This window comes from Protopterus annectens, chromosome 1.part2 (assembly GCF_019279795.1).
Source record: "Protopterus annectens isolate FY-2018-M chromosome 1.part2, PAN1.0, whole genome shotgun sequence".
NCBI classification, from domain to species: domain Eukaryota; kingdom Metazoa; phylum Chordata; order Ceratodontiformes; family Protopteridae; genus Protopterus; species Protopterus annectens.
Window position 1 is genome coordinate 766,010,445 of NC_056727.1, and position 25,568 is coordinate 766,036,012.

At 39.6% G+C, this 25,568-nt stretch overlaps 1 protein-coding gene across 1 annotated transcript in view; it reads left to right on the forward strand.

Annotated features, from left to right (window-relative positions):
* Positions 1–25,568, forward strand: part of GALNT14 (polypeptide N-acetylgalactosaminyltransferase 14) — a 3,768,866-nt gene that overhangs the window by 2,105,204 nt on the left and 1,638,094 nt on the right. Inside the window, exon 5 of the mRNA XM_044058899.1 lies at positions 11,618–11,683. Coding sequence (XP_043914834.1) covers positions 11,618–11,683 — 66 coding nt within the window. The remainder of the gene's footprint in view (positions 1–11,617; positions 11,684–25,568) is intronic.

Here is a 25,568-nt window from a genome sequence, read left to right on the forward strand (position 1 = left end):
GGGGGTCAACTGATTATTATACATCTGACCTCACTGAATTTACATTAGGTGTTAGGAAAGATACAAAGAAAAAAATAACTGGTGAGAAACATAATTTGGGAAAATCTAGACAAGCATGGAAAAGGAATACATGGAAAAAGAAAAAAAGTGGCAGTGGGAATATGAGATTGGAAGAGTATGTAGACAAAGATAAAATTATGGTATTTGAGAATTGACAACAAGCTTCCACATAGGCATTTATGGCATGAAGTAGTCGCTTATAAGTATTGATATGAGAGGCCATGTTGGGGTTTATTGAATCAAGGAAGAATATAATTACAAAACAGCAAAAAAGGATTCAGAATGTACAAAAATGGAAGACTTTTTAGCATTGCTCATGTTGGGAAAATTGATGGTTAAGGGCTTACTGAAATATAAATAGGTAATATGTGCATGAAGCGTACCTACCCTCGCAAACTGTATTTGTGTATCAATTGCAATGCTATGTTAAATGTGCGTTATTAATGTTATTGTCTTTGCTGCAAACTAATACTTCTGTTGATATAGATGCAGATTTAAAAAGTCACATTTTTTTTTTTACATACGTCTTGATAACATTACATATAATTGAGTTACTGGTTTGCTTTTCTGCTAATACTGTGTCTACTAAGATGGATGCACTTTGTGAGTCCTAAGCCAGTACAAGGGCTTCATAGGAACGGCAGTGGGATTAGTGGTGTGTTTATTATTTAAACTGTGTATTGCTACCATAAGCTTTGCTTGTGTAACCAAGATTAATGCTTACTGAATTGTATTGCTAGGGTGCAAACTGAATCTATATATACCTTAAAATACTTCATTTTGTTAAGTATTATTTCTGCTTGAATACCAGATTCTTGTACTATGTATCTGTCTTATGTATTCTCTGTACCTTTTACTGCATTACCTCTTTCCTGCTCATAACCTTACTGTTTTGTCTTTTCTAGGTAATTACAGGGAATTTTCTCATTGAAGTTCCCCCCACCCCTTCCAGGACATAAACAAAAATAGATTTCAACCGCTCATTGTTACAAGACACGTCTCACACTAAAAGAAAAGGAACAACAAGGCTACCATTTCAAGCTTTTCACATAGGTGAATACTGCTGTATACATAATCGGAGATTAGAGCATTTTTTTCTCTAATTCTACCGTGTGCACGACAGGCTCCCAAAATTGACCCCAATCTAAACTCCGGTCAATATCTGGTTAAAGTAAATTCCTCATCTTCATGACTACATGGCTCTGCCTGCCTATATTTCAGCCTATTAATATTTTACAGTAACTTATTTATCCCAGTTAAATAATTGCTGCAAACTTATTAAAATACCTACCCAACCCTATTAATTAGGTTTAGTGCACAGTCACCCCCATAAATGTATCGCTGATAACCACACTCAATAAAGTTAAATGCTTGATTTCACATACCTTTCCTTAGTCCTCCACTGATAGTTTTCACTCTCAGATCTGCAGGGGAAAGCAAGCCCACTCTATTCGCTCTGCTCACTCTGCTCCCCTATCCTGCCCCCAATTCACTCTCGTCCCCACTGTCTCTAACTTTATACATCACAGGCCACTCCTTCCAACCTCCTCTTAGGCTCTAAGCCCCACTGACTTCTTCTCACATCCCACACCCAAAACAACTAAAACCCTCCTACATCTCACATCATGCACACTCCACCATTAATAATATCCCTAACCTTCTTTAACCTACTTACTCTCTACCACCTCACTTCTCACAACACCACACTACGTCAACTAACCCCAACAGAAACTACAGCATATATATACCATAACTCATCCCAAAATAGTTACTCTGATATTTCACCATTACTCTTCATTCACAGAGACACCACCACTTTCAAGACCAAACTGCATTTTAATAAACCTAAAATCAAATAATTATACATCTCATATGCATACTCCATACTTAACTACATTTCATCCGCAATCCAAACCACTTTCTTCACATTATTATGCCAAAGTGGAGATATTCATCCAAACCCTGGATCCTTTCCCACCCAACATATTAACAACTCTACATCACTCTCAGTGAAAACACCAAAAGACCTTTGCATCGTGACATTAAACATACGTAGTATCTGCAGCAAAGTAGCAGACTTCCATGCATGTCTTACACATATACACCTGATATAGTTGCTCCAACAGAAACCTGACTCAAACCCCAGATATCTGACTCATAAATACTTCCCCTGGATATCAAATATTATGAAAAGATAGACTTCATAAGAAAGGAGGAGGCCTGGCATTAATATATCATAACCACTTAAAAATAGTACCCCACCCAAAACTCATTTCCACTTTCAATAATATGGAAATCCTATTAGCAACATTGTTTTTCAACAACCATAAACAAATATTTATTGCCACCATCTATATTCCTCCAGGTTCCAGTATCCCAACACTGGAAGATTTCCTATCATGGTCTAACCACTACATCTCAAATGAAACCATCATCCTTGGTGACACTAATATAAATTGGCTTAAACTAACACAGAGCAACTCCACAAACTCCATCAATCTGTTCAAATTTACACAAATTATACAAACCCCAACACACACAACAAACAATCACCCTGAATCCACCCTAGACTGGATATTAGTATCCCACCCACAGTACTACTTCAATCCCAACACCCTAAGTGACCACTTACCAGCCCTGATACACAGACTATCAACCTCCACTCCAAGCATTCATTCTTACAAATATACCAGAAATCTAGCCAGTTTTAGCCAGTCTCACTTTTGCAACCTATTATAAACACTAAACTGGAACCCATTAAAATATCTTCCCTTAGACGAAGCAGTGCATTATTTCAATACTGTCTTCCTAGATACCCTTAAGTCCATAGCCCCCATAAGAAAAAAGAGAGTTAAACATAACCATACTCTTTGACTATCTAAATCAATCAAACAACTACTGATTACTAGAGACCAAGCATGGCACAAATGGAGAAAAGATAAGACCCCCACCCAATGAAACCGCCTTCAAAATACTTAGAAACAAAGCAAAACAGGCCATTAATCAGGACAAAAAGACTTACTTCTCCCAACAAATAAACACCCACAGTAATAATCCCAAACTTTTCTGGAAATCTGTCAACTCATTACTAAATCCTGGCAGCACCCAAACCCCATCTCCATTTACATACAAAAGCCTAGTTGAAATCAGTGAAATATTTAATAAAAACTTTATTGATATTATCCTTACATTAGTAAATGCAGGCAATACCCAACCCCCATTAACCCATCCATCATACCTTAAGGAAATATCAGCTCCATACCATCTTTTAACTTCCAACCTGCAGCAACTTCTCAAATACAAACATTACTTGGCAAATTGAAACCAAGCTCCTTATCCGCTGATAATCTCCTCCAAGAATACCTCAAAATTAGTGCTAAGGCAATATGTTTCCCAGTAAGTATCCTTATAAATCGATCACTTGCAGAACACACAGTCCTCCAGCTCTGGAAAAAAATCAATAATCACCCCACTTCATAAAGGTGGAAACCCTCATGACCTATCTAATGTTAGACCCATTCCATACTGTCCCCTCTATCTAAAATAATGGGAAAATGCATCCACAAACAACTGCTTGAATACGTAACCAGCAACAACCTACTATCCCCTTCATAACATGGTTTTCAACCATCCCACAGTACCATTACTGCCCTAATCTCCTTCACAAGTTACGTCTATAATACCCTAGACAGTAACCTACTTACATCAGTCCTGTTATTGGATCTCTCAAAAGTATTCAACACAGTCTCCCATATCAAACTTATCCAGCAACTCCACTCACTAGGATGCTCTGATTCCACAAACCTGGATCACTAGTTACTTGGAAAACCGACAGCAATCCATAAAATGGCTGAATAATCTATCTAGCTTTCTCCCAAATAACATAGGAGTGCCCTAGGGGTCAGTCTTCGGACCCCTACTATTCAACATTTTTATAAATGACCTAAATAAAGTTCCCACTGACCGTACTACCATACAATATGCAGACAATTCAGTCATAATCTGTACCTCCAATAACTTCTCTGACCTCCAAAAGTTAACACAAAGGCCTTTACATCCATAGAACTCTGGATAAACCAATCACAGCTGTTACTTAACCCTAATAAATCTAAACTGCTCATCTTTGCATCTAAACCTGTTCCCACAGACTTTACTATATTCTCCATAAACAAAACCACAACAGAGTTAGTAAATCAGGCCAGACTGTTAGAAATTACTATTGACAGCAAAGATAGCTTTGACTTGCATATTAATAACGCAATAAAAAGACTCACTTCAAATTAGGCAAACTTTACAGAAACAAACAATACTTAGACAAATCCATCCGAACAAAACTTTCAAAAAGTGTTCTCCTTCCAACCTTACTCTATGGGTCTCCTTATCTTCACCAATCTCCACAACTCTTTGCAACACAAACTACAGTCGTGTTCTTATAAGACTGCAAAATTCACATCCGCCTGACCAAATCGCACGTACCATTGCCAGGCCACTAAAGAACTAAACTGGCTAGAATTTGGACATTACCTACATTACACACAACTTATCTTTGCCCATAAACTCATTTATAAACCCGAGTGTTGTCCTTCCTTGAAAAATATCATTGAACTTCACATCCCATCCAGAAATCTACGCTCTAATAGCAAACACCTACTTAAAGTATCAAAACCTAGTAAAAGAGCAGGTAGCTGCCTTTATTCCCATTCCATAACTAAGCTGTGGAACACCCTCCCATTATCAGTTACAGAATTAGACAACATAATCTCCTTTAAAAGAAAACTAAAACAGCATCTCACTGATAACCCCAGCTGCACATGCAACACATATCCACAGCCTCCTTAATCTAGCCAAAACTGTTTCACGTAGCAAATATACTTATGTATATGTTATGCTGTTACACCATACGAGTTATCCCTAATCTTTAGTATCATAGTCCACACATCAATACAACCATCTTAACACATTCTGTTCACTGTCACTTTCTACTTTTAATACTACCATTAAATATATGCCACCTATAATCTACTTATTCCCACTACCTAGCTATACGATTCTAACTATATCTGTGCTACCTTTAAGTTCAACTCTCTAATTCTGTCTTTCCCTTTTCCTACCCCCCCCAAAAAAAAAGAGCTGTATTGTTAAATATTTCTAACTGTATAATTTTCCTACATGCTAATGTTCCATTGTTATTGTATTGTGCCTTTTTACAACATATTTGGTGTTTAGATAGTTTTTTGTATTATTTCGCTTGCTTTATAATTATAATTTTGTTTCCTTACAAATTCATGAAATGATTTTCATGTAACTTGGAGCTTTTCTCCCCGGGCCTCCACTGAAAATAGGTCTCAAGGCCAGTGGACTTTCCCAGTCAACAAATGTCAATAAACTATAAATTACTAAATAAAGAAAGAAAGAAAGAAAGAAAGAATGTGTACATTATTTAAAGATGAAAAAAAAAATGAAAAAGAATGGAACATGCTTTAGTGACTTGTAGAACAACCAAAACATTCTGAGGAAAGGTTGTGATATAATATATCAATGAAGTCTTTAAAACACATGTTTAAGTAAATTACTATTTGGAAATTATGAACTAAATAAAAGAAATAATAAAAATAATTTGGATAGATTCTTGCTTAATGCTGTATGGATACTATAGATAAGCAGAGATGAGGAGCTGCTTTATAGAAAACTATGGGACTGTAAGTTCATTTTGAGGAAATTAAGGAGGTGGCTTTGGTAAAAAGCTTGGGAAGGGAACAAGCTAAGTGTTAAAGTGTAACTTTATTTCTTATCTTCTGATACTGGGTTATGTTTGACAAATAAGGTGATGCTATTGCTAATATGTTGTATTTTTCTTCCTGTGCTTTGATTTTTTTCATTGTGTAAATACGATACTATGTCTATAGAAAGTGCTGATATAATAAAGCACCCCTGCTGTTTTCAGTAACTGTCATGGGAGCTTTTTAATCCACCTGAGCTACCACCAACTCAGTTAGATGAGACTTTGGTTCAACATGTAATCTGAAGAATGGCACATTCAGGAATGCAGTGTCCGGTAATGCTGCAGTGCAGTGTCAACAAATGAAAAAGTGAAGATAGTCACCTGCAGTGGGAATAAAACCCCACAGCCTTTCAGTCTGATAGCAGTAAAGGTGAGTACATCACCTGTCATAGGTTTATAGGTGTGACCTGTCAAGCCACTGGCACTCAACAGATAGTGTAGGTAGACACTGAATTGCTCATTTTTATTATATATTTTACTTGCATTGTAGATTACTACTTATGTTACTGTCCTACTCATATTTTGAGCACATAGATTATACTGAGTGTGTAGTTTGTGATTTTCAAGAGACTCCCTGTATTACATTTGATTTGAGTATATGATTTGATTACACTGCACTACTCACAAGAAAAGTACTGCTAATCATGTTTGTGAAATGCATACTGCAGTGTGAATGTAAAATGATATATCACAATTATACTGAAAATAACTCTGGAGTATGCTTAGGACTGACAAACAAAAAGGCAGTGGTTAAGGCTAATGGAAATGCAGGTTTCACAGACAATAACATAGAGTAGACAAGGCAATATATTATTTTTTATCTAGACATGTTGAAAGAGAATGGATTCATTCATTTGGGAGATATCCCAACACAGGAAGTTAATATTTTTTTACTTAATATTGGTGAATCGTAATGAGTTACCTAATAATTTAATAGTCTCAATACCTCCTGAAAATTCTGACCACAATACCATATTATTTTAAGCGATTAGTGTGAAAATCAAGAATTCAGATTTTACTTTTACTTTGATGTACATATGATTGATATGGATGCTTTAATGAAAGAAAGAAAGAAATAATGTTGAATGGGAATCTGATATTTTAGATGATCAAGAAGAGTGGATGGAAGAAGACTGACGTGTACTAAGAATTTATTTAGATTTATATACTATGATTTGCAGTATTTTATCTGTTCTTTACATTATGATAAATAAAGATGATCTAGATAAAAAGAATATATTGAAAAAAGTATCTAATTCCTGTTTGGAAAAAGTTTGCAGAAGTGTATATCTGTGTGTGTGTGTGTGTGTGTGTGTGTGTGTGTGTGTGTGTGTGTGTGTGTGTGTGTGTGTGTGTGTGTTGGGGGGAACTGAAATACCTTGGTGGCCAAATTCTGGGTGTGTGACTACACAGATGATTGTAAGATGGGGCAGTAGTAAATAACTGTAAAGAAATAATTTTAATTGGTACTTGAATACCTTACATGAATGGGCAGCTAAAGTTGTATTGCAATTTAATTTCAGAAAATGTAAAGCTGCACAGTTTGGAGAACATCAAAAGTTAAAGATAATAATGGACAGCAATGAATTAAAAATAATCAGGTTAGGGATTTTGCAACAATTATAAGTACAAATCTAACTTTTAAGTTTCACATACATGATATTAACTTTTTATATCTTTTATTAGGATCATTATTGAATTTAACAATAAAATGTATTGTATCTTTAAAACATGTTCAAAGGCCTTATACTAAGAGAATAAAGTACATTAAAAATGTATTATGAGGACTGAGTTAAACATTTGGGTCTATATAGTAGGCTGTATAGAAAAGTAATGGGAGGCTGTATTTTGCATTTAAATCCTCAACATAGAATCAAAGCATAATTTGGTTTTATTATTAAAATAACATTATCTTAGGATAAGCAACAAAGGTCCAATCTACAAGTGAATAATAACAGAACTTTGAGGACGAGCAAGTTTATCACAGAAAGTGCATCTGTGTTGTGGAACAAATTGCCAGTGAAGGTTAGAGCTTCACTATCTTTGGAGGATTTAAAGAAAAGTCTAGATGATCATATAGCGATAATAGATATAGATACAAGATGAAGGAGACTGCTGCATTAAAGTCTAGCCGAGAAAAGCCGAAAAGACAAACATACCAGCTGCAGCAGCTTCATGATAACTATATAACTATGGAACAGTGTATATTAAGCCAGTAGCAAGTACTCAGTGCAAATGTGAGTGTTAGTAAAGTTCAGAGCCCGCTGATGTTTGTATGGAAGCAGTCTTCACAGACTCTGTTATAGCACAGTAACAGTGGTGCACTGATAAAAGAGAGTCATTTGTGTTGATTGGGAAGCAAAGGTACAAAGGCTGTTAATGCTGTTGTGCACCGGTAGCATTGTTGCCTCACAGCAAGAGGTTCTCCTGTTCGATTCTCAGCTGGAGTGTCTTCTGTGTAGAGTCTGCATGTCCTCCCCATGGTCAAGTGGCCTCCGAAAAACATGCGTGAATGGGTGTGTATTTGCTGAAGGTTGGGCGTTGGGTTGGCAACTCGGCACCATAAAAAAAAAAAAAATCTACTGCCAATCATTAGCGGACTGGAGTTCCGCTGTGGCGACCCCTAGCCGGGAAAAGCCGAAAAGACAAACATACCAGCTGCAGCAGCTTCATGATAACTATATAACTATGGAACAGTGTATATCAAGCCAGTACCAAATACTCAGTGCAAATGTGTGTGTTATTAAATTTCAAAGCCCGCTGATGTTTGTACGGAAGTTTTCTTCGCAAACTCTGTTATAGCACAGTAACAGTGGTGCACTGATAAAAGAGAGTCATTTGTGCTGATTGGGAAGCAAAGATACAAAGGCTGTTAATGCTGTGGTAGTAACATGCTAAACAACAGCCATGATACACATGCACGTGCACGGACACACACACACACACACACACACACACACACTTGCATGCACACACCCACTCATACACACAGACAGACACACATACACACTCATGCATGCAGACAAACATACACACAGGCACAAATATGCATGCATTTACACAAACACATAAACTCCTGCACACAATCGCATACATGCGCGCACACACACACACACACACACACACACACTCGCATGCACACACACTCATGCACACACACACACACACACACACACACACACACACACACACACTCATGCAGACAGACAGACACACATGCACATGCAGACAGGCATGCCACAGGCACAGATATGCATGCATTTACACAAACACATAAACTCCTGCACACAGACAAATACATACATGCACACATACACACACCTACATACTCGCACACATCTTTCCCTCTTTATCTAAAACACCCATGCTACAAATAAAAACAAAAGCGCATCAGCTTGCTATTGTGTAACTTGAAAAGCATTATGACTATTGTTATACATTATATACAGCAAACCTACAAGAGCAGGCTGTCCTGATAACAGCATAGCACATTAGGGGCTTGTCATTTGATAGGACTGCATATTTTTCTGATATCAGTCAGCGAGTACAAAACACAAATGAGACACAGATCAGGTCTAGTATACAATACTGGATAATCAGCAAAATGTAGCTTAAGAAATTTTTTGGACTGTACTAGTCACTCCTACTTACTAGAGTAGCCATAGTCACCCACTCTGTATACAGCAATGTCCTTGGAGCCATATGCTGCATAACACAAACACATGAGAGAGTGTGTGTGTGTGTGTGTGTGTGTGTGTGTGTGTGTGTGTGTGTGTGTGTGTGTGTGTGTGTGTGTGTGTGTATGTGTTGGGGGGGTAATGACAAAATGTATGCAGTTTCTTTTCTGCATTTCTCCTTCCAATAGGCATAACTACCAAAGAGCAAGTAAGCAGTGGACATCTGGACCGCTGATGTCAGTGCAGCCATTTGACCACTGTCAAATGCATTGTGTGAGTATAGGGCAGACCATTTGCTATGCTGTGATCTTTACTATTCCTTATCCCTTGGAGAAACAGCTGCATAGTATGGATGGGGGGGTCCAGAGTTCAGTCTTCTGGGTTGTGTGCACTTTGGATTCATTGTTTTCTTTTCTCAACAAACCACCTCCCTTTCTTGTACTATGCAGAGACCACTGTGCCATCCAGCTGTGCAACCTACTTTGTTTCACAGACCACCGTTTCTACTTGAGCACCATGTCATTGAGAATAGATAGTCTGTACAACAGTGAAATGAATTCTACACTGTACTACTGCTTGTAGTGTTATTTAGCTCACTATCAGAGCATACCGAGAACACACTAACTGACACACAATAATGATTTCTTTGCTACAAAATGTTCTGTAAAGGACACAAAATCAGTTGCCATTTCCCAGTTGTTGTTGTTGTGTCTTTCGGCTTTTCCCAGTTAGGGGTCGCCACAGCGGAACTCCGGTCCGCTAATGATTGGCAGTAGATTTTTACGTGCCGAGTTGCCAGCTCTGATGCACAACCTTCAATGAAGGTACGCCCATTCACACATCTCTCCACACAGAAGACGCTCTAGCTGAGAATCGAACAGGACAACATCTTACTGTGAGGTGACAACACTACCGCAGCATCACCACCATTGCCATTTCCCAGTAATAAAATAAATAGTGTCATAACCTGGAGTGATTTACTAAAAACTGAGTGCTTTTTGTCTAAACAATTTTTCAGAATAAAAATAGTACCATACAGCAGCCTTTAATTAGCAAGAAGTTGTTTTTGTAATCAGTTACGTGTCTGATAACCTATGGGAATAAATTAATAAATTATTACTAGCTGTGACTCTAGTCTGTGGTTATTTATTTATTTATTTTTTTCTGGTTGATAGGAGCCATGGTGTCTGTTTACAATTTTTTCTTCCAGTTTACAGTATTATAAACCACATAGTTATTATCTCAAACGACCTATGAGATCTAATTATGTATGTAGCATATTATGTAAGGTCTACAAACAAGAATCAGCTGTTTTTTTTTGTATAAATGCATGATATATATGTATATGTGTATATCAATTGTACTTATTTGCAGTTTCAGTTGTTCTTCTTTAAGCTTTAATCTCTTAATCCCTTTATAACTGGCTGTTACACATTTCTGTTTGTTCTGACCCAGAATTCTAAGTGTTCCCTTTTGAATGAGAACAAAGAAAAGAAGCCAGCTCTACTGTCAGCCCTGCATAATATGTACTTTAAATGGCATTCTTTAAATCATGGCTCACATTTGGGGCAATAGTCCATCAGCTGGGAGGAAGACAGTGAAGCATCTGGATGACTAAGCTCATCCACATCCTCAACACCCCCCCCCACACCCCAGAAGAAAAAGATTGAAAGGAACACAGCCTGGACTGGGAATACTGGTGGTGTGGAGCAAGGGGCCACCATCTGAGTTTGATTAAACGCCATGGCTGATGCCATGTTATGTCTGCTGGCCCAGATGCTTGTGAAGAAAAGGAAATGTGCTAATTAACAAGCAGGATAAGATAGGCCATCTGTAAGTCAGTATTTTGGCTGAGTGGCTTCTGGACCTTGCAGTGTTTGGTCAGGGAGACTGTGATCTTGTGGATTTAACTCACTAAAACAGTAAAAAATAATTTGATATTCAGACAGTGGAATTTGGATGAGTGGGATATGGCCAGTGATAGAAACAGGAAGCAAAATGAGAAGTTCAAGAATATTGGTACAGTTATTGTTGATACATTTAAGATGTTATGCTGTACACTGAGTGATCACTCTGTTTACTGTCTTTTTATTTGCAGCTGATGACTGCCGTCTTCTGACGCAGCTTCCCAAAGTGACATGCTTACGTAATGAACAGAGGGAAGGTAAGATACTGTTGGCAGGAATAACTTTCATTTGCACTTTGTCTTCTATGCTTTATTTTCATTTATCATGGCAAACCCCATTTAAGGAATCCTAGATGGAACCAGAGAATCTGATGACAGACATGAACCTTTAAGTACCACTAGTTTATGCATTTACTGCCTTGTGTACTAACGTAGGCCTTGACTGATTTCTGGGTGTCTAGCCTCCAAGCTGTTATGCTTTAAGATCTGATAAGAAGAGGTCCTTCTTTGGTAACTATATGTCTGTGTGCCACAGATGCTAGAACTCTAAGCACTAGGAACTTCCTCAGAGAATTTCTCATTGTCACTTATTTGCAATGCTTCTATTATTTCATTTGCCCAGTTCTTTATTGCTACATGTTGAGTTTGGTAATGCTGAATGGCTTGTCTCAGAATCCTAGACTGATTTTTTTTTTTGGCACTACAGTTTGTTGTCCAGCATCAGTGTCAGACGCACTGGTCAGGTAACCCTTTTCTTGTTTCCATCCTGAATTTTCTCCATGTTCAGTGTGTTTTAGCCAGAATTTCATTCTTGGCAATGATATGAATTCCCTGTGGTATGTCCTGCCCCTGAGCTCTACAATGCGCACAATCTTTATTTAAGGAGTGTGCATGCAGGCATTGCATTACATCCAGTGATGGCTACTCCAGGTGTGTAATCACCCATTGATGGTTTCTCTAGGTGTGTCATTTGTTTGAGAGAGGAGCACAACTCTTTCACCTGTTCTATTTGCAGGGGATTTAATCAAGCCAATATATGCCTGCACAAAGAGAAATTCTCCTCCTATTTGATGAAGAAGACCATCTTTGCTTAGGCTCATTCTCCAGATTCCCAAGCCACAGGTGCTGAACTTGACTTTCCAGGTTTATGTCTTTTCCTAGGCCATTAATACTCTTTATAAGCTGAACATTTTGGTAATGAAACTAATGGTTTTGGCTGCTCTGAACAACACTCTGTCACCAGAAATTCCTTGAAAGAAGACTTTGTAGCCATACCTGTTACACTTTTAGGCCTGTTGCTGGCTAGAGTCATGAAGGAGGTCTCCAAGGATATTAAAAAGGACGTGATCTATCTAACAGATGTTTCTCTTAGGTACCTGCAACCTGTTTTAATGCTGAAGATGGATTCACCCTGGGCCCAGTTTGTTGCTGCAGACCTCTGTAAGGCAGTAGATATTAATCAACAGGGAAGAGCCATGTGAGAGAAAGGGGATGAAATATTGCCTTACATCTCTCACAGTACTATGGTTTAGAGGTCATCTTTATGAAAGCATGGTACAGGGCTAATGATCTCAACAGGATGCTTAGCTGCATAGCAGTGTGTTGGAACTGAGGATGGTCCTTTTGCTTCTCCAGTGTTTCTGCCCATTTTGTACAAAGGATCCCTTCTTATCCCCAAGGGCAACTGTTGGTAGCATGGGAAGCCATCAGGCTTTGAACTGGACCCTAGAACATTACTTTTTCCTGGTAGCAGTACACATTTCAGGGAATCTACTGTGCTGGTGGACAAGATGCTTGCGATTCTTCTGCTCTGCTGGAATGACCCTTGAAACTGACTACTGTAAGCCTATTTATTTCGCAGGTTAATTCAATCACTCATAGCCATGTACAATTATTCAGCAATTAAGAAGTATCAGAGGTTATCCTCCATCACTCTAGGATCCAAAAATAAGGTCCAGGGAGTTTTAACAAGAATTTTGTCCAGAGAATCTCCTTTGAATGCATGTACTCTTTTTCTATTAATTCTCAAGCTCATAAAGCCAGTCTGCATTAAGCAAAGATGATACTGATAAACCCATACTGATCCACACTTATCTGATTCCTGATGCTTGTTCTTTACATATAGAATGAACCGCTCAAATTCATGTCAATCAAAGGCTTCATAACTCACCTATCAGGACCACCCAAATTCATGTCAGTCAAAGTCCTCATAACTCACCTATCAGGACCACCCAAATTCATGTCAGTCAAAGGCCTCATAACTCGCCTATCAGGGATTTCTGACTTCAGCATTAGTGCCCTCAAGCTGTTAATCTGTCTTCGCCAATTTGAATCTCAAGTTTAGAAACAAGTCAAAGGAAATTCTAAACATTTCACAGAAATCTTCCAAAAGAAAAATGTATAAAGACAGCTGAAAACACTATGTGCATTGGGTTTTCTGTGAAACTTTGAGCCCTAACAAATTCCTGTCCAAGTCCTGAGATATTTAGCTGAGCTTTTTGAACAAGGTCTCAGTTATTCCTTCTTTAAAGTGTACCTAGCAGCTGAAACACGTTTTTATCAATGCTGCTCTGTTATAATCCTAGCAGCAGACAATCATAGCAAGGTCATTCTCAAAACATTTTTTACTTGTGTACACTGCTGTGTGAACCTGTTTCCCTCTAGGACCTGTACTTTATACTGGTTCATAGGTTCATAGGTTAGTACTAAGCTAACTGCCCTTGCGAGCCATTTTAAGCCTAGCCAGTTATCCCTTGTGAGACTCAAACCCTGCACCTTGTGTTTGTAAGGCAAACACCTTAGCCATTAAGCCATCCTCCCAACGGAAAGAGTAATTAAAACTCCCTTTGATGCCACCATCATTAGCTGGGCTTAAGTTTCCTTTCTGGAAAACCTTGTTCCTGGTCATAGTTACATCAGCCAGGAATATTTTGAGCTGCAAGCTGTGTCAGTCAGGTCACAATTGTTAATTTTTCATAAGGGCAGAATGACCCTCTGCATATTCCTTTCCTTTCTTTGAAGCCTCAAGTAGGTATCAAGTTGTACCAGAATCAGGCCGTCAGCCTTCTTGTGTTCTTTCCAACGTATGGGAACAAGAGAGAGTACATCTGCATTTTTATTTGTTTTATTTTATTTATTTGTTAACCAGGAGGTTTACTGGGCACAAGTGTTCCTTTTCAGGGACAAACTGGGAACACTATCTGCTTAATCACCTTGTTTGGAATCAAACATTAGGCAAATGGATGCTGACAGAATCAAACTGTGGACTAAAGAAAACAGTTCCTTAAAAGATCAAAGCTTTAATGCTTTGCAGCAAATGGCAGACTGCTAAACATTGCTACTCAGGTTTTACTTCACCTGAAACAAGGCCTTCCAGCACTGAACCCATGGTACTACATAAAGCTCATTCCACTAGGGCTCTGGCCCCATTAACCACATTCTAGGTATGCTTCAGTAGACAATATTTTAGTAGGAGCTACTTGAACAAATCTCTGTATCTTCTCCAAACACTACAAATTCAATGTTGCTTTCAGGGCACTTTCCTACACTGTGACCAAGAAAATGATTGTCTAGCCAGGCACACCCATATAATTAGTAGGGTTATCTGCCCTGTTGTATGCAGAAGATCGACTTCTTCTTATCACATGCAGAAGTCATATCTTATCATAACAGTATATTTATAACAAGTATGTCCATCCTCAGTAGTAGTTCTCTTTCTTCTGTATGGCCATGGTTTTTGGTCAATCCTCTGTCCCTTAGTACTCTTTATGGTTCCAGCAACAGGTCTAAGACTGCACCTCTGCCTCTTCCTATGTTTATGTCCTTGTGTTGCCTTCCAACTAGTTTCCTGACATTTTTATCAAAGAGGGTACAAACTCAGTGCACTAACTAAGAAGTGGAGAACTAAGTATGGAGGCGATAAGAAATTCTCCAAGGAAGTTTCTGATGCCAAGTAGTACTAGTGCTTTTGCCATACAGCCCTATGAGTTACAGAGCATACACCTTGTATTAGAGAACCATCTATATGGTAAGACATACATTTTATTTCCTATAAAAATAATGTATCACTGGAAGGTTGAGTCTCTTTCCTAGATTATGGTAAACAGGCATTGCATTACAATGAGATTAGTGTTTTTCTCCTGGTAGGAGATGGGGCAGTGTGACCTTATCTTCATGCCGTCTGAAAGATTACCAATCACTGAAAAGCCTGAACATTACTCCTTAGGAGCCAGCTTGGTGTTAGAGCTACTGCTTTGTCATGGTGAGAGAAGGCACAGAGAGGCATTGGGACTTCACTAATTAATCTGGTTGCAGTTTTCTTCCCTTTGTAACACCTTTGTTAAATTATCACTTAAGACGTAGGCAAACATTCAGTAACATAAAAGAAAATAAACCGTATTAACATGTTTCCAGTTACATACATTATGCCTCACGTGTTCTTTTTATAACTATCATCTTGCCAGCATTAAATTGTTAAATTCCTGCCTTCCCTTAAACCTCACTCTGCCTGAACATTAATCTACATGTATTGTTTGCACATTTTCCATTTATTTCTATATAACTACTCCTTACCTTTTCTAAAGATCCTATTTCCAGTTCTTTTATCTCTGTTGCAGTATTCACTACTTCAAATACAGTTGATTTAGACTTTGATTTCCATTTTCTAATAATTGCTTTTTTGACAGCCACCTTAATTAAATGTAACAAGGCCTTAATAGGTCTAGGCGATTCAGATCCTGTGTCCCAGCTAAAACGAAACATTTCCTCAGTTACAGCCATTTGCTTACCCAGTAATTCTGACAGAGTTCTCTGTGGGGAATTTCTAAAATCTGCAACTCATTACATTCCCAAAACATATGTTTCCAGTTACCTCTTTCTTCCCCATTACCAACATTTGCCATCTACCTGAGGAAAAATTATTTGAAGTCTGCTTGGGGTATTAAAATATCTATGTGAACACTTCCAAGCAAAAATCCTAAACCTTTTGGACTTTGTTGCATATTTGGGAGCCATACATATGTCCTTCTGCTGCAGATTTGTAAATTGCTTATCCAGTATCTCTTCACAACCTTTTCTAACGTCCTCTGACTGATTCTCATTGTTATGCAATATTTTATATGCCTAATTATCCCTTTTTTAACAGTAGCTTTTGTTTTAGATTCGACTAAAAACTCTACCAGATCAGGTCTTTTATTTATAATTCCCCTTTCCCTTTCTCTTTGTCTGTTCTCTGATATCAATCCCTTGTAGGAAGGCAGTTTCTAGCCTGTGGTGCAGATGTTTTCTTGGTCTCATCTCATTCTGTTACATGCCCCTCTGTAGTTATTTGCTCCCAGTACCTTGAGTTCCTTTGCCAGTTTTCACTGGTAAATTCCAGCTCCTACTTACCTATTTTCTGTACCCCCTACTTACAGTTATATCTATTGGCAAAATTGCCTTTCTCTATTCTCATGTTGCCTTAGTTGCTTAGTTCTTAGAATAATTTCTGCTCATTATGAATATTATATCATTTCTGATTATTTTTAATTTTAATTTCTGCAAGTCTTGGGTTTCTAATACCATGATGGGAATGGACCCCATTCCTAAGTCAAGGTATGATTAAAGTTCATTAAATTAGTATTGTTTCAGTCTTTGTTGTTAGCCAGAAGTACTCTTCGCAACACTTGTAATCTGCCCAGTAATAACTCCTTCTGCAATTTGTACAGTTACATGTATTGGTAACATATCTAAGTATGACTGTAAATATTTTTTTTTATAAGACCTGTCACTCCTACTACTATTGGAACTGTCTGGTTATCCTTCATCCATTTTGCCCATGTTTCTGCCTGAAAATTCTGGTATTTTATAACTTTGTATCTGTCTGTACATAATACACTGTAGTCAGTAGGTGTTGCAATTTCAATGATCAGTGCTACTTTTGTCTTCTTTTCATGGGCTACTACATCTGGTGTTCTCACATCTATTTTTTGAACTGTTCGTAGTGGGTGATCCTATGTGATATAAACTTCATCATTTTCTATAATGCTTTGTGGCGATACTTCAATATTATAATGCTTGCACAATCCCCAATACAACAGTCTTGCTGCATTGTTATGCCTTTCAGTATATGGTCCTTTTGCCATTGATATATCACAACCAGAAACAAGATGTGTGACAGGGAAGTCATCTTAGACTTATTCTCCTCATGTTTCAAAACTTTGACTAAGTTTGGGTTTTGTGAGGTCAGCAGATATGTATGCAGTCCTACGATTGCAGATCTATACTTGTAATCAGTTTCAAGGAGGCCCATACCGCCTTCAGAATGGGGAATATATAATCTTGGTATGCACTTATTTTTATAAATCATTTGATGAGCATCCTTCTTGTTTTCCTATTCAACCTATCCAACACCTTTTGGGACCAGTCAGTCACTCCAAAACTGTAAGTTAGGACAGGAAGAGCAAATTGGTTTATTGCTTAGATTTTGCTCCTAGTTGTCAAACATTGTATGTGAAGTTGTTCAATCTCACCGTTCATTCTTCACTGATAGGTTCGGAGCCGATCCTCGGCTCCAACACGACCGTTTAGCAAAGCTCAGAGATTACCAGTAGCTCGAGACCAAGCCCCTTGTCCCATGATGCATTGCTGGAATTACCTCAGATCTAGTTTGCCGTGGCACTGATCTCTTGGTTTCTAGCTCTGCTCGAGACTTTTTCAATGAAATAGCAAGTTTTTCTTAAACATTTTCATATATTTCAAATCTACTCTATTGCTTACTGTTTCCCTTATCCAGAATAGTACTATCTTTTTGGGCCTCATTAGTTTTAGTGGCCTTTCTTTGCTAGTGTGGGCTTCGGCCTTTAGTAGTGTAGTTTAGTGCAATTTTGCAGTTAGGTATTTTTGACTAATATACAGTTAGTTCTTATGTGGTTCTATATATATATATATATATATATATATATATATATATATATATATATTTAGATTTTTATATATATATATATATATATATATATATATATATATATATATATATATATATATATATATACAGTGTGGCCTTTTGGGCATTGTTAATATTGTGTGTGTGTTTTCTTAGTTGCTTTCTTGTTAAAGGTGATAGAATTTGTTTCTTATTATGTCAGAAGATAAAGACAGACATCCTAAGTCTGGTTTCAAAAAATGTCCTGACTGTGGACAAAAGATGTCTGTCACTGACAGACACGTTCAATGTGTTTATTGTCTGGGTGAGGTGCACCTTCAGGAGTCCTGCAGTATCTGCCACTCCTTTTCCACTAGAGTGCTTGCTGAGAGGAAGCGAAAGCTCGTGGATCGGGGTCTTCTTAAGCACGCCTTTGTGGAAGCTTTAACTAACCAGGATGGAGCCAGCAAGTCATCAAAGTCCTCCAAATCCTCTTCAGACTCTAAGTCAAAGAAGTCTAAGAAAGTGGAACTTGCTGTGACTTCAGCTCTACAGCCTTTGGAGCCGACAGTCTTTTCATTTCGGACCCGGGACACTGCCTTGGAATTGGTCTCCGAATCTCCTTCTTCTCCATTACTCCAGTCGGCACCATCGGTGCATTCCTTCAGGTCCTCTGTTAGTCTTTTGGATTCGGACATGGACTGGCTGGTACAGAAGCTCTTAAAGGCACCAGGCCTAACTAAATTGCTGTTGGTTCCAACCCAGGTGTCAGAACCAAAGACTACTACCCAGAAATCGACTGCTCCTCCTCTGAGCCATAGCAGACTTTCAGAGCCAGAAGAGACTGACCTGATGGTTGTAGAACCCTTGGAGCCGACACCTGTCCCAGTGTCATCAGCTCCATCTACTCGGACATCCTCGGCGCTGACTGGGGACTCTAGTAGCCTATACTCTCCGGTCAGGTCCGGGGAGGATTGTCGCACTGACCTGTCGGTGCCGACTCTTCCTCTCGGGTCTTCGGCGCGGGTGAGCTCGGCTCCTACCTCGGGCTCGGAGCCCACGGCATCGATGCAGGAGGGGATCACAGTTCCTTCGGGTCCGTCAACTCCTTCTCATCAGAGCCGTGATGCCTTCGAAGCCATGAGGCGAGTACTGTCTCCTAAGACTTTCTCATTACCAGGTCTGGCATCTTCTTCCCCTAAAGTGCCAGTGTCTGCTTCTGCTTCCATTGGCCACCCCAAGTTTGGAGACTCAGAGCCTCAGGTAGCCCCACTGGGTGTCCCCTACTCTTCTGAGACTTCCCCAGAGGTTCCCACTGAGGACGTTCTCAGAAAAAGAGTGTGCAAGAGGAGGCACTTGCACTTCCCACAGGAGTCATTAACATCTGACACTGACTTGGATGAGTCAGAAGGGTCCCCTCGATCCCCCTCTGAGGACATCTCCTTTGTGGAGATCCTTGAGATCCTTAGGCAGAGGGGTGATTGGCCATCCAAAAACCCTACTGAGGATGAGTCGGTTCTTCTGAAGGCTTTTGGGTCTCAACTTTCCACCTCCTGGGTGTCTCCACCCTACGATGAGCTTATGCAACTGGTCTCTCGTAGGGCATGGAAGTCTCTGGAGTCCATGGAACCTGTCCCTCGGAGGCCGAATAGGTTTATCTATGCCCCAGTGGATAAAGCCTTCTTGTCTAAGGGAGTCCCTGTTGATGCCATGGTAGTGGCGGCAGCCACCAAGAAGGAATTGTCTGAAACTTTTGCGTCTATCCATCCTCCTAACAGAGATTCTAGGACCATGGATAGATATGGGAAACTCATGTAAAGAGACCTCCATAAGGAGTTGGGAGATACTCTTCAGGGTGCTGTAGCTGCAGGTGTCAATGACAAACTTTCTGCCCAGCTTGCTACCCTTAATTCCATTGTGAACTCGTCCATGCGTCTCATATATGCAGCAGATGGGTCAAGTAGGGCTGCAGGAGCAGGGATTGTTCTTCGTAGTCATGCTTGGATGCGCCTCTGTTCTTATGTGGAGCCCTTCAAGTCTTCATTCGTAAATACCCCATTCGATGGATCATCCTTGTTTGGGCCTAAGGTAAAGGAAACATTGACCAGGTGTGAACAGGAGGGAAAGACTCTGTCTGCCGTCGGAGTCTGCTTTACTACCCCTACTCGACCTTACCCCAAAGGCCAAAGGGGAGGAAAGATGTGGTTCCATAAAGCCCAAGGAGCCTTTCAGGACACACGTGGAGAACCTTCCTCCAGAGGCAGAGGAGGATGTAATAATGGAAGACGCCGCCCTCGCGGCAGAGGGGGTCCGCAACACCAGGGTGACAGAGATCATTTCTCTGGCCAACCCTATCAGCGCTCCTGAGAGGAGGCCTGACTGTCCTGCTCTGGAGGCAGTTGGGGGTCACTTATCTTTGTACCCAGAAGCCTGGTTAGATATCACAAACGACAGATGGGTACAAGGCATAATTTCTAGAGGGTATTTCATACCGTTCTCTTCTCCACCCATTCCCGTCAAAAGAATCCCGGACGTTCCACCCAGTTACAGGGAACAAGCAACCATAGAGGTCTGCGAGTTGCTAGAAAAAAGAGTTATACAACCAGTCCCAGCAGACCAAACAGGATTCAGAACTTACTCAAGATTCTTTTGGTTCCAAAGAAAATGGGACTGGAGACCCATTTTGGACCTCAGCAGACTGAACCAATTTGTAAAAAAAAGAGAAGTTTCAGATGGTCACGCTTCAGTCCATACTCCCCTTTTTAGGGAAGGACAATTGGATGCGCTCGATCGATCTCAAGGATGCGTACTACCACATAAAAATGGCCAGGCCATCCAGAGATCATCTGCATTTCTGGCAGGGAGCCAGTCACTACCAGTTTCAAGCCCTGCCCTTTGGTCTCACTACAGCCCCCAGAGTGTTTACCAAATGTATGGCAGTGGTCACGGCTCACTTGAGGTATCTAGGATTCCAGGTGTTTCCATACCTAGACGATTGGCTCCTTACCTCCACCAGCAGGCATCAACTGATTCGGACAACAGAATCCACTCTGACACTCTGCAACCACTTAGGCATTACGGTCAACTTTGAAAAGTCTGCTTTGTCGCCATCGCAGCATATCGTCTTTATAGGGGCAGAGTTAGACACTTCAACCACCACGCTACGCCTTCCAGTTGAAAGGGTATCAATTCTTCACCAACACATCACATCACTGGTTTCAAAGAACAGAGGTCCGGCTGCAGAGGTCTTGAAAGTACTAGGTTTGATGGCGGCAGCAATTTTAGCCATTCTTTTGGCGAGGATGCATATGCGGATTCTTCAATGGCTCCTGTTCACTCAATGGACTTAACAGGAATTGCCAATGAATCATATGATTCTGATTACAAACTCTTGCAAGAGGGATCTTCAGTGGTGGTTGACGTCTCTACATGTTATAATAGTACGCCCCTTTGTACTTCCCCCTCCAGTAGCCACTGTGACCACGGACGCTTCCCTGATAGGGTGGTGGGGGGGGCATTTTCAGGGAAAGACTGCCCAAGGCACATGGCCGGATCGAGAGTCACATTTGCATATCAGTGTCCTAGAGATGAGAGCGGTACTTCTGGCGTTGCAGTACTTTCAGGACTCTCTCCCTCTAGGGACAATTGCCATACAGACAGAGAACATGTCAGTGGTCTGATATTTGAACAAACAGGGTGGGACCAAGTCTTACCCCCTTTGCTGAGAAGCCCTCAGAGTGTGGCAGTGGGCTGTGTCATCCCAGCACTTTCTGTTGGGAACGCACATCTCGGGGAGATCCAACGTGATAGTGGACAAGCTGAGCAGGGCAATATTGTTGCCACATGAATGGTCCCTCAAACAGGAGATTGCAGACGAGATTTTATGCAAATGGGGCCAGCCTTGCTGCAATCTTTTTGCCAGCCACATCAACACCAAATGCAGAAGCTACTTTGCCCTGATTCCCCCTCCAGGAGAACCCCCGAGAGATGCACTCGTACACGATTGGCCCCCAGGTCTCCTCTATGCATGTCCCCCAATTCCTCTCATACCCAGATTTTTACAGAAAGCGAAGTTGCTGGGAAGGACTGTCATTCTTATAACCCCTCTTTGGCCTCGGCAGTTTTGGTTTCCATTTCTTTACCATCATCTCTTGGAGGATCCATGGACCCTGGGCCCAGTTCCAGACCTTCTAACACACCCGTCAGGGGACCTCCATCTTTACTTGCAGTCACTGAAACTAACTGCTTGGCTGCTCCAGTTCCCCGTATAGTCAGGCTTCAAAATCTTTCAGATGACACAAATCAAATTTTGTTGGCTTCCCACAAACCTTCCACCAGAAAATTGTATCGGAGTAAGTGGAAAAGATTTTCCATTTGGACTTCTAACAAAACCTTGATCCTTACCAAGCTCCATTGTCATTCATTCTAGAAGTCTTGACCGACATTTTTCACGAAGGAGCTGCAACTGCTACTATTAGGGTCCAGTTAGCAGTTATATCTAATTTCCTTCTAGGTACTGATGGACTGAATATTATGCAACACCAGTTATCCAAGGCCTTCCTCAATGGTACTTTTCACGAGTCCTCCAGTGAAGATTCCTTATTCTCCCTGGAGCTTGAATTTCATGCTTTCCCGTATTATTCTTTCTCCCTTCGAACCAGCATCTTCTTGTGAGCTCAAGTTTCTGTCATGGAAAACTATCTTTCTAGTGGCCATTACTTCTGCCCGCAGAGTGTTAGAGCTTCAGGCATTATCTGTCAAGCCTCCATATATGATTTTTCATCCTGACGGAGTATCCCTTAGGACTAACCCATCTTTTTTGCCTAAAGTATGTTCTGAGACAAACATAAATCAAGTCATTGAGTTGCCCGTTTTTCCCCAACCATACCAACAATTTAGAATACATGCTGCACAAACTTGATGTTCACAGACAGCTTAGATATTATCTGGACAGAACAAAAGACTTCAGAAAGTCAGACCAACTTTTTGTTTCATTTTCCGAAGCCAGAAAAGGTAGACCAGTGGCTAAAATAACTATTTCTAAGTGGCTTTCAGATTGTATCACCTACACTTACTCATCTGCTAATAGGTCTTTGTTGCATAAAGTGAAGGCGCATTCAGCCAGAGCAGTCTCTACTTCTTCGGCCTTTCAAGCCAAGTTACTTCTTGACAATATTTGTGCTGCAGCCACTTGGTCTAAGCCTCACACTTTTTATCACTCATTACAAAGTTGACAAGGCCTCCAGGGACAGGGCTTCCTTTGGTTCTATGGTCCTGAAAAATGTACTCCTGTGAGCCACCCAGGATTTAGAGTGCTAGGGACGCTACCCATCAGTGAAGAATGAACGGCGAGATTGAACAACTTCCGATAAAGAAGTTATGTATTCACCATAACGTTCCATGTGAGTTGTTCCATCTCGCCTTCATTCTCACGTCCCTCCCTCCTTCCCCCACCTGGCTGACGGTTGACCTGGAGACTGACTTCATCCTGGTTATTCAATGTTTCTTCCTGTCTGGGGAGATTAGTCCTCATACTAGCATATGGTACACGCAGCAAACAAGATCTGAGGTAATTCCAGCAATGCATCATGGGTTAAGGGGCTTGGTTTCAAGCTACTTGTAATCTTTGAGCTTTGCTAAACGGCCGTGTTGAACCCGTGGATCGGCTCCGAACCCATCAGTGAAGAATGAAGGTGAGATGGAACAACTAACATGGAACATTATGTTGAGTACATAACTTCTTTTTTCAGTATTAATTTTAAGTCTTCTAAAATATTCCTTACTAAGTTTTATTTGCATTTGTTCATGTTTTATTATTGATCCTTCATCAGTTCCCAAATATTTATGCACTCTTTCTTGCTCAAGTTCTTTTATATCCCATTACTGTCCCAAACTGATGTTTTCTTGGTGCTGCAGCTTTTCTGCTTTAAAGGTTGATTTTGCACATTTATCAAGATCAAATTACATTCTTATATCATCTAAAAAAGTTTTGACCACTTGCAATTTTGCTTTCAGTTCCTCATCTGATGAACTATACAGTTTTAAATCATCTGTAAAAAGAAGAAAAGTCTTTACACTTTGTTGTTTTCTAGGAGCCAAATTGTAACCATGACCTAATCTTTTAAATAGATAGCGTAATGGGTTAAGGGAAAGACAAAAAAGCAGCAGTGACAGAGAGTTACCCTGGAATATCCCTCTTTGAATTTTTATCTCTGGAATAATAATTTATCCTTTATCATGGCTTAACTGCATAGTGGTTTGCCACTGTTTCAGATTCGCTGTAAAGTAATCAATCAGTGTAGTGTGTGTCTTATACATTTTAAGCACTCTTTTATCCATGAATGTGGGATACTGCCAAATGCTTTTTTCCACCAAATTACCACTAAAACGTGCTATGAACAAAAAATAAAAAAGCTGGGAGTGAGAGACAACAAAACTGCACCACTTTATTGACACAAGACAATGGTTTAGTGCTTTTGTCTGACAATAATGGACTTACTTCTTCAGAACATCATCCAACAGTTAAAGACCTAAATTTATACAAGTTTAAAAATCATATGACCACTTAATTTAAACAGTAAACCCAGCAAGCTAAAACAGTTAGTTAGACTCAGTGCTTAGTACAGTATATATATAAAATCACTACCTAATAAAACATTAAAATTGCAACACACATCCTATTATCTAGTAAATAATTACTTAGAAAGTTAAATTAATAAATATTCATAAGCAGCATGATGACTTTAATTTCAAAACACTTCCAATCAAAGTCATATCATTTAAACATGGATACACTTTAGCATTAGTCCTTAATTGCCATTTTAATTCCTTATATTCTAAAAAATCATCTGTTGGTCCCCCCTGCTTCCCATACAAACATGATCAACAATATAAAAACAAAATTTGTGAGTATTATAAAAACAAATGTGCCTGTGCAAAGCATTATGTTCATCTCTCTTTTTAATACCATAAAGGTGGCGGTATATTCTTGAGAAACCAAACCAGTAAAAAAACACAAAACAACAAACCATGGAAAACAAAACAAAAAGGGATCCAGAAACAGAAATAAAGGACACTCCGTTTATTGAAATTACTTAAAATTGAATACTTGATTTTAAGTAATTTCTGTAAACTGAGTGTCCTTTATTTTGGTTCCTGGATCCCTTTTTGTGTTTTCTGTGGTATATTCTTGCCCTCAATGGTTAAATAGTTTTCCAGTATAAAAACAATCGCAATGTTGAT